Raw genomic sequence first — 10,238 nt, 5'->3', positions numbered from 1 at the left:
TGAAGGTGGGGAAGGAGAGACAGATTGGACTTCAGGAGAAATGAACAAGTGACAAGAGGGGCCAGAGGCAGCCAACTGTGCCTGGGTCCTTGAGCTGTCCTACTCATTACGGTGTATTTGATCAGCAAAAAGCTGCGATCCTATGCTACGGCTGGCTCGGAGAGGGCAGGAGTGCTCTTGGCTTAGGGGAGGTCAAAGTACAAGGACTGATCCAAGCGGAGGGTTTTTCTATTTATTACAAAATTTGTTACACAAATACAGCTGACCGGAAGGTCTAAAAACAGCCCAGACTCTTCCAACCCTGATCCACTTGTAGACACAAGTATATGAGCCATGCTTACAGGGGAGCCCTTCTTAGAAGAACTGCCTATTCCTCGGATGGTTCAGAGTCTTGGGTCCAGCAGCAGAGAGGAGCCCAAGCTGGGAGGGCGACCTCCTGAAGCAGCCCTTGGTGGCAGCTGCTCTGGATGACGCAGCAGCTGTAAGTTTCATAGTTCAGTGTTCCCACCACACAGGTCAGAGGAAGGGATGAAAATAAATGGGAAAAAAGCTGAAGGTTGGCAAAAGGATCCTGGAAGAGTCTGTAGGTAGGGGAAGGGCACACGGGGGGGTTCTGAGGTGCTGGAAATTTCTTGATCTGGGTGACGGTACAGAGTATTCAATTATTTAAAATGATTCTTTCCATTGTACGTACACATTATATACTTTTCTGTATGAAGGTTGTATCTTCAAAATTTTTAAGTGTAAGAAAAACCTCAAACCTAAAAGGGTAGCAGTGGTAAGGGCGCTCAGGATGATACAGAAAAGAAATGAAAGAGGAGGGAGGATGAAGGAAGGGGACAGCAAAGGTGGAAGACGAAGTCTCGGAGGTGGTAATGCCGGCCTTAGTTTCTCTTCTTCTGTCTGGATACTGGTTCTACTTCTAGGTACCGGAGCCCAACCAGCATACCCAGGATTGAGAAGCCTTAAATAAGAGAAAAGATGGGTGGCTGACATTGGCACAGCACTTTCTTACACTCCCATATGTCTGCTCTCCTGCCCCCGGCCCTAGGGTGCAGTTCCCGTGGGAGGCCCGGGGGTCAATGCTTACTTGCCACCATCAGGGGTGCCAGGACGCCAATCGTGGGAGCTGCAGTCCCAAAGACAAACAACTCGGAGAGGAAGTGCCCCAGGGCGAGGAGGAAGGTCCAGAGTGTGATGTGGTACAGCCTACAAGGGAGCAGACAGACATGGGAACTGGAGGCCTGTTCGTTCAGTGCAGGGGACAAACAGTGGTGAGATTGCACGCGCGCGCACACACACGAATCCAAACCCCGCAACTGACTATGGCTAAAGGAAAAGGAGACTTGGGCCCGAGAAAGACTTGTCTGCTCGATCACACCAATTTACCCTCTACTAGGGCAAAACTGAAGGTTTCAACGGCTAGACTGAGAGGAGAACGGTCCCAACATCCACGGTGGGTCTCCAAGTTGTAGCAAGGTGGTGAAGCCAGCCACAGCAAAGCAGAGTCTGGGTTGTGGCACTCCTAGCAGTATAGATAGTTGGGGGTCAATCACGCTTACATATTCTACTTATTCAAATTGGCTTGGCTCTGTCGTCCAAGCCCACCTGGCAGGTGTGGGGCCATGGGCTGGTCAATGCCCATAGGATGGATGCCACAGAATGAAGGGCCTGAATGAGGCATAAGCAGCAAGGACCTCTATGGGGCTTTTAGATGCTCTTGCCACCTGGGCTGTTGTGATTTTGTGTCTTAGCCCAGGAACACCATCAGGTGGAGGACACAGTGATAACCTCACGGGAAGAGAACATGTTCCTCAGTTTTGATGAAGAGGTGGAGAGGAGACAGGTTATAGGATGACTGACCACTTGGATTGGAGATATCTTTTTTTTAACTATGACATTTAAAAAATTATGAAATATTTCAAATGTACAAAAAATTGTTGATGATAGAATACTATAATTAACCTGTAGGTAACCAATACCCTGCTCCTTCCAATTTGGATGTTTGGACATTTTTGCTTCAGATACTTGTTTCTAAGAAATAAAATATATTACAGATATCAGTTAAAGCATTCTATGTATCCTTATCCCACCCGGATCCCATTCCCCTCCCTCCCTGCTCCCTAGAAGGAACCCCTATGTTAAATTTGATTTTTATCATTCCTGTGCATGTTTTATACATTTAGTAAATATGTATGTATGGGTGTTGATTTTGAATTTCTGGTTAGGGAGGAAATAGAATCAGAGTGTATATCAGAAGAACATGGACCAAAGTCCCAGGTTAAAAAAGGCTAGAAACAGAAGTCCGCATTTGTGGCTATTCTGTGTTGGAAGAAGGGGAAATGACTGGGTGATAATGACATAAGTCTCATTCCAAAAGCACAGCAAATGAAAAATACACCTCTTATACCCATCAGCAGTTTGTCATGATAAAGGTCTTTAAAAGGATTATTTAATTCTTACCTCCTCTCAGTCAGAGACCAAGATGCAGAGAAGGTGAACAGCTGATCCCTGAACAACATGGGTTTAAACAGCATGGGTCCGCTTATGTGTGGATTTTTAAAGATAAATTGTAGTACACTACTGTAAATGCATTTTCTCTTCCTTAATGGTTTTAATAACATTTTCTTTTCTCTAGCTTACTTTATTGTAAGAATACAGTGCCTAACACATATAACATACAAAATATGTCTTAATCGACTTTATCAGTAAGGGCTTCTGGTCAGTAGTAGGCCATTAGTAGCTAAGTTTTGGGGGAGTCAAAAGCTATACGCGGATTTTCAACTGTGGGGAGCTGGCGCCCCTAATGCCCATGTTATGTTGTTCAAGGGTCAACCATATAATGAACTTGCAGCTACAAAAATAGTTAGTAACAGAACTGAGACAAGAGCCCATTTTCTTGTTTTCATTCTTGGGCCTCAGGCTGTTTCCACTAAACCATACTGCTTCCCAAAATACGTGTCAATGTAGAACGAGTCAAGCCATAGTTTCAAGTTCAAAAAAAACAAAACAAAACAAAAAATTGGAGATCACAGGGTTAATAGCCCTGTTTCAAATCCCACTTGAATCTGTCTTCCTTAGTTCAAATTAATTGGGTCTCTAACATGGAGATCTGCAAACTCAGGAATGAAAATCATTACCTCCCAGGGCTGCTAGGAGACTTAATCAAGGTCACGTAGATGAAAGCTCCCGGCATAATCAGAGGTGCTCAGTAAATGTCATTACCTCCTCTTTTCCCAAATGCTGAGAGCTTAGATACGACAGAAAAATATTTTAGTGTGAAGGTGACATTTTGGTGGCCTTGGCCAGTGACCTGAGCAAACTTTCCCCTTTTGATGGTGGTGAGGATGGTTGGAAAGAAAGTTCGAGCCCCCTCCAGTGGTCAGCACAGGTTACAGCATGATCTAGACAAGAAGCTATGGTTGTCTGCAAAGTTTCCACCCTAGTCCGAGTTCCCCAGAGAGGCTGGTCTCTTTGGATCCTGGGTTCTCTTTCACCCTCACCTACTGAGCCTGCATAAGCATGCAGCAGTTGACTTGTGGGTTCCTTTTTTCATGGATTGTGATTTCTGTTCATTCCTACTTCCTAAGGAGGAATGTGAGGATAAGGTATATGTGGGTGGCTGCTCTAAAAAGAGCACACTACTCTACTTCTTTAGTAGAAGAAGGGCTGATTCTTTAGTAGAGAAGTAGAGGGGTATGATGCAGGCCACTGGATCATGACACTGCCAGCTGCTATTCACTTGCAAAGAATTTTCAAACTGTAAAGACCTCTGATGCCTATTATGTTTTTTTTTTTTAGGCCTGGAAAGAATAGGACCATTTATTATCCACCTTCTAGGCTAATGTATGAAAATTAACAGGTCTCCAAGGGGAGGACCACACTGGGTATGCCTAGCACCTGATTTCCTACGAAAGGATGCTATGCTCTTCCTTCCCTTACATACGTCTTGTTGTGGATGTCGATGGCACAGAGGCAGCGAATCACTGATGACAGCAGCGTCCAGATCCCAAAAGTCCGAGCTTGGAGGCCATTCACTGTAGAGCAGAAAAAAGCAAGAGTGTCGAGAGGGGAGAGTTAGGGTTCCCTCCAAACTCTTCTTACTTCACTGGTGGTTCACGGGAGGCAGGCTGCAGAGCCTGAACTCCCTTTGGCTGGACAGAGGGGAGGCTCTGGTGCTGCACATGGCAACCAGTAGGAATGGAAGGAATCCCAGCCTGAGAACCGCCCAGCTCCTCTTCAAATGTCTACAGTTGGGCAGGGGCGTTTTAAGAGTAGAAACCCAACAAAGAACCCACTTAGACAATAACTCCTGACTGTAGCAGTTTCTACCTCTGTCCTGGAAGCCACGCTGGTGCTGGTGATGTCCAGCACGTCTAGATGAGGACACGTCTGGGGGAATGTTGCAGACAGTCGGGCGTCAATACGAGATGCCTGCGAGGTCAGTAAACTTTCGAGGCGGATGCAGGAGAGAACTCAGAAATCCTGGGACAGAGCCAGATGCTCAGTCTGGTCTTGAAGAGACTTAAGTCTTCTCCTGAATCCAGATCTATATTATGTAAACAAAGGCCACACCGGGCTGGTTTCCTGTGTACTTGGTACTGGAACAAAGCACTGCTTCTTTGGTGTTTGCTGAGGCCACGTCACTCTTGGTGAGCTTTGTTCTGCTGTATTAAATATCTTGTCCTGAAAGTATTGATCACAGTCTACCACAGCAGCGGTTCTTGACCCTGAGTGTTTGTTATAGTCAACTAAAGAAGTTTTATGAAATTACCAAGTCCTGGATACCAGATCAATTAAATCATACTCTTTGGAGGTAGGCCCTGGGAGTAAGTATTTTCTAAAAATACTTTCTCCCTGGGTAATTGTAATGTACAGCCATTTATCTAATGCATCCTGGGACGAGGAATGCCAAAACAGTGAAAGCAAAGATACTTCCTTTGCTGGTCTACTGAGCAAGAGAAATTTCAAGGGACAAGACTGATAACTGAAAGGTCTATTTTTTTTTTTTTTAAGATTTTATTTATTTATTTTTGAGAGAGAGAGAGCACACACGCACAAGTGGGGGGAGGGGCAGAGGGAGAAGAAGGCTCTGAGCCTGATGTGGGACTTGATCTCAGGACCCCAGAATCATGACCTGAGCTGAAGGCAGATGCTTACCCAACTGAGCCACTCAGGTGCCCTGAAAGGTCTATTAATGTCTACTTGGGCTTAAAGGATTTCCCATCCTTTGGAAAACCATACAGTGATACCAATTCCACAACGTCGAAGACCTTTAGATGATAGTAAGGTGAGAAACAATTCCACATGTCAACCAAATATCTAGTGGTTGGCCCCGGGAGGCTACATTCTATAAACCAATTTGATAGCTCTTCTGATGAAAAGGCTGAGGAAATAGCTCTAGTTAGTGAGACACAAAAGTGGAATATTTCACCAACTCCAGGCAGGTTAGGTATCAGGTGAAATTCTATGGAATGCTCCAGAACACTGCTAACATCGGCATCTCAGTACCATGAGAGCCTCCAGATCATGAGGGCGGAGGCAGTCTCTACTTTCAGGCTGGAGACGACAACCCCGTCCCCCTGCCAGTTCTTCGGCTCAGCTATGTGTCCTTGAGTAAACTGCATAACCCCTGGGCTTTTCTGTCAACTTTAAAGGACTAGACCAGGTAATCTCTACAATCCTGTGAATCTGCACAGGGTTCCTGGACATCAGAGGGCAGCATTTGAGGGGGAAACGGTGGAGCCGTCCTACCCACTTTTCCAGGTACTTTACTCCTTTTGAGCTTTGTTCAAAGTGAGCCCCAGCCTACTTAGATTCATTTTGCACGGAGATGTTGCAGAAAAACGAGCTAGGTCAGAGCCTGAATCTGGGTTAGCTATAAATGCGACACAGAACTGTCAGCTGCGTGAAATGGTGCTGCGGCTCAAACACTATTATCCCACACATCAGTGCAAGGAAGCACAAGCTGAAATGTGAAAATACTCTCGGCAGGGAGGCTCAAGAAATTGGGAAAGGCCACCAGAGGCCTTCTACGTTTCATTCTGGGACACCAGCTCAGAGGAACTTTGGATATCTTCTCAGGGACTCTTCACGGTTTGGGAAGACCTTGGGTTAGTAACTCCCCACCTGCAACACGGAATAAACTGTATGTGGTACAACCTAGCTTCTGAAGAGGACTGAAATAATATGAAAAGCTTTTTTTACAGCTTTCTAGTGGGGCACCCCAGAGTCGCCAAATAAGTCTCTTTTCTCACCTGCCCTTGTAATACTTTTTGTATTGCCTGTAATACGCAAATGACAGCATAAAATGGGTGAAAAGGTATTCAGACAAGCTTGGGAGGAAAAAGGGCCAAGTGCTATCCGCAAAGTCTATTATTCCAATGGCCAATAAAGGTTAGATTAGCCCACCTCAGAATTACCTGGGAAGTTATAGAAAAATAGACTTGGGCCCCACTCAGCGGATGGAAGTTTCAAGAAGTAAGTTTGGAGAAGAAAACGGGCACCTGTGCTGTGTGTTTGTTTTTAAACTTCCTAGCTTGTTTTTAGGGACAGCCTGGTCTGGCATCCACCATTTGGGGCCACTCCCATGAAGGATACAGTTCTCTGATTTCTTACCGAGATCTGGCTTGCCTGTGTAGAGCTTTTCATAGAGAAAGGTGTGGTCTCGGAAGCTCTGCAGCGTGTTCCCCATGGCTATGATGGACACCATAACCAGCCAGCTTCGTAACACGTTCAAGAAACGGCTCATGACTTCCCTCCAACCCGAGAGGGCTTTTTGCCTTGGGAACAAAACAGCAGTTAGCTTACTTCAACCATAAGCTCTCTGACTTGGGTAGTTAACTTGTATCCCACTCCCGAGGGCTATACTAAGCTTATCTGGGCAATCTCTTTGTGAATTCCTTTCCAAGTCCCTGAAGTTCGCCCACTCTCAGTTATCTAAACAGACTATTCTTACTTCACCGGGTTAGCACACTGCCTGGATATTTACCCTAAGCCAAAGGGTGCTTAACGTTTACCTAGAGTGGAAAGGGCTAAATAACGCAGTGCCTGGAAATGGTAAAGCCAGCCAAAAATAATGGAGAAAAAAGGGAACAAAGAAGAGGTGTACAAATATTACTATCAGGTAATAAAATGGACTTCTGTGTAAGACTTAGAGAAATTGGTCTTGATATTTAGTCACACTAGTAGTGGTGAATCAACAGTATACTTTGCAGTAAGTGGCATAGTACTTATTGTCTAAGCAGCTTCTCCACGATGTTAGGCTAAATCAGAACGCTTCTCTCTTGGCTGGAATCAGTTCTTTAATATCTTTATTCTAGCCTAGTTTTTTATGTCATTCCCTTGTCATGCAAGTGGCTCAAGGTGACTATAAATCTATTAACAGATATCTGTCTGGCTATTGATGACAGAGCCTTCCAAGCACATAAAAGCTTATACATTTGAGCGGAATCTATGGAGCAAGGGCAATTTACACTCTCAGGTGTTCTCTACTCTGGTTCTCAGGTAATCCATGCTCCACAAGCTAGAACAATATACAGGTTAAAAGTAAATAAACTTCTGTGACTTGAGAACTAGCATGACAATTATGTAGAGAAGGAACGAACAATGTTGGCGTTGGGTTGCAAGAGAAATTATGATAGCTAACAGGTATCAGGCATTTGTCTATGTCATGCACTGTGCCAAGCACCTAACATAAATGATCTCATTTAAGCCTTAAACAAGGTGGGCAGGCACTATTACTCTTTCCATTTGACAGATAAGGGTTGGCACAGAAACGTTAAGTGATGTGCTTGAGGTTACGCAGCTAACTCATGGCAGAGCTGAGATACAAACCGTGCTCTGCGATAGTGCCTCACTGTCTGAGAATATTTTGATGAAGTTTCTATTTTGAAGGAAGACAAGCACACTATATCCACTTCTGTCTTGAAGTTGTATACAAAATACAACAACATTATGTACTTTTTGTTTTTCAAAAAGCTTAGATGAACCCTTGAAGAGCAATGTTTTCAATAAACTTGATTTATTTATTTATTTTTTAAAAGATTTTACTTATTTGAGAGAGAGGGAGAGGGAGAAATGGACTCCCCCCTGAGCAGAGAGCCCGATGCGGGGCTCGATCCCAGGACCCTGAGATCACGACCTGAGCTGAAGGCAGACACTTAACCGAATGAGCCACCCAGGTGCCCCTCAATCAACTTGATTTAAATAAAAGTCATGTAGATAAAGAATTGAATAATAGAATTACTTCTCATCTTCATTGTAGTGTTGGTAGTTTTTTGGTTTTTTTTGGTTGTCTTTTGCTTTCCCCACAGTTTATCTGTTGTCAGGTTAACTTCTTGGGCCTGAAGTGGTGATAAACCATCAGGCTTCCTTTGTCACTCTGGTGGAAGTTGCAGTGCAGTCTTATGCTACCCAGCTGAAATAAATATTAAAGTCAGCCATGGCCTCAGGCAGTGTGAAGCACTAAAAAGAAAAGAAAAGAAAAAAACAACCAAAAAAAGAGCTCTAGAGGAGGAAGAGGAATCCCTCAGGGAATGGTAGATCACAACAATGGACCGACCTCACTGAAGTCCAGAGAGAAGAGAGCTTTACTAGAAAATCAGAAGCGGTCAGGGCATGGGCCAAGATCCCCTCATCCTCATTTTTCCCCATTTCTCAACAGGTGACTCAGGCCTTCTCCTCCCAGGGTCAGAAAAGCCATATGGACGGCTCCCCTCTTTGAGAGAACTTATGCCCATTTCATGGTAGCTCTTAGAAATCCCAACAGATAGCTGATAAGGGCAGAGCCTGAGCACTCTTCCGAACTGCTCTACCAAATCCCTCAACTCCATTTCCCTAAAGCTTTAGGGCCTCCTAAAGTATCTAACATCTATTCTCAAATTTTGGCCTGGCCTGGCCCAGCAAAGGTGTGGTGTTTAAACTAGTCAGGAGGGAGGTCCTATCCTTCCACATTTTGTAGCTGTGCAATCCTGGGTGAGAAATCTGCAAAATGGAGCTTTCAAAATACCTATCTCAAGGGTTACTGTGAGAATTACATGAGAAAATGAAAAGGTTCCTTGCCCTGTGCTGGGCTCCTAGTGGCTGGTCATTCGTTCATTCATTCATTGGTTCCCCGAACCTACCAAGCCTTCTTCATCTTCATAGTCCCAGCTCCCCCTTCCCAAGGGTTCTCGAACCCCTTGCTCCTCCAAAAGGTTGCTTCCAGGGATCTTCCTTCCATCTCACCTCCATTTTTCCAGACTCTCCCTATCCTCTCAATCAGATGCCACAAAAACGCCTCCCTCCCTTTTCTCCCCCACACTCTCTGTACCTGGTGACCGGACCCCCACCACAGCAGCGGCAGCACCAGCTGGAGAAGCGGTAGCGACGACGGCGGCGGCGGCAGCAGCAGCAGCAGCAGCAAAGCCCCAAAGCAGATCCAGCGAGTAGTCCACCTGAGCCATTTGTCCTCGCCCCCGCCCACAGCCGGCTCCAGGATTGGGTCGTTTCCGTCAGTCCTCGCTCTGATTGGCTGCTCCACTTTTGCTCGAGCAGGAGATGGGGCGTGAACCCCTTTACTGCCAATCAGTGGTTGCCGCTGTCCAAGCTTCATACCGGGTACCGCCGCTCACGCAGTAAACCCTCTTGTTGAGCGTGGCGGAAGAATTCCAGGGCTGGAGTCAACCCTTTACGAGTGGAGGGAAAAAGAGCGGAAAAAGAAGTCTAGACTTCTGCTGAGAGCAAAGCTCTGCGCCCGCGTTGCGCGGCGGTGACGACATTCCTTCGCGCCCGCAGCCGAGCGTTGTCAGCGCGGGGTGGCGGGCGCCTGCGCAGTGGCTCCGAGCGGGCGGTTGCTTGTTGGTTGTTGTAGTAACGGGGGAAGCAGCCGTCGGCGGCGGCCGTGAGCCCTGCTGGGGAAGGAGGAGGGAGGTAGGCGCAGAGCGCGGTCCCCGCTGGCCCGCCCGGAGTCATGGGAAGATGAGACAGGTAAACGCCTGCGCCGGCGCGCTCCTCTACGCGAGGGAGGTGAGCTCCCGAGTCTGGGCGGGCGCCGGCCGCTACACTTCCCTCTCGGAGTCCGGGAGTAGCTGTTGGCTTCCGGGCGCGCTGGGCTGAATCGCTGCGGCGGAGTCATCCCTGTCCTTCGCTTGGGGAGCATTTGAGGACCTACCTGGGATTGGGGTGAACCGGGGGTGGGGCCGAGGGGCTGATCCCTTTAGGGCGAGGACGCTTCTTGGGCGAGTGTCCTTAATCTT

General features: G+C 46.6%; 2 protein-coding genes across 4 annotated transcripts in view; one reads left to right on the top strand and one right to left on the bottom strand.

Moving 5' to 3' along the window:
- Window positions 1-218: 218 nt before the first annotated feature.
- ERG28 (ergosterol biosynthesis 28 homolog) overlaps window positions 219-10,238 on the bottom strand; it is a 10,565-nt gene continuing 545 nt past the window's right edge. Inside the window, exons 1-6 of one of the 3 annotated variants that reach the window (XM_040641637.1) lie at window positions 9,314-9,452; window positions 8,249-8,419; window positions 6,619-6,782; window positions 3,947-4,037; window positions 1,091-1,209; window positions 219-964 (exon numbers count right to left, since the gene is read on the bottom strand). In XM_040641637.1, coding sequence (XP_040497571.1) covers window positions 885-964; window positions 1,091-1,209; window positions 3,947-4,037; window positions 6,619-6,751 — 423 coding nt within the window. In that variant the 5' untranslated portion in view covers window positions 6,752-6,782; window positions 8,249-8,419; window positions 9,314-9,452 and the 3' untranslated portion in view covers window positions 219-884. Of the gene's footprint in view, window positions 965-1,090; window positions 1,210-3,946; window positions 4,038-6,618; window positions 6,783-8,248; window positions 8,420-9,313; window positions 9,466-10,238 lie in introns of those variants that run through there. The other 2 variants (XM_040641636.1, XM_040641638.1) reach the window with 2 other exon arrangements.
- Window positions 9,818-10,238, top strand: part of TTLL5 (tubulin tyrosine ligase like 5) — a 278,708-nt gene continuing 278,287 nt past the window's right edge. The window contains exon 1 of the mRNA XM_040641619.1: window positions 9,818-9,969. The gene's annotated coding sequence lies outside the window, so the exon portion shown is untranslated. The remainder of the gene's footprint in view (window positions 9,970-10,238) is intronic.

The sequence above is a fragment of the Ursus maritimus genome, unplaced genomic scaffold (assembly GCF_017311325.1).
Source record: "Ursus maritimus isolate PB19 unplaced genomic scaffold, ASM1731132v1 scaffold_25, whole genome shotgun sequence".
Taxonomy (NCBI): domain Eukaryota; kingdom Metazoa; phylum Chordata; class Mammalia; order Carnivora; family Ursidae; genus Ursus; species Ursus maritimus.
The sequence above is the reverse complement of the archived record's forward strand: the minus strand, read 5'-3'. Positions and strand labels throughout refer to the sequence as shown.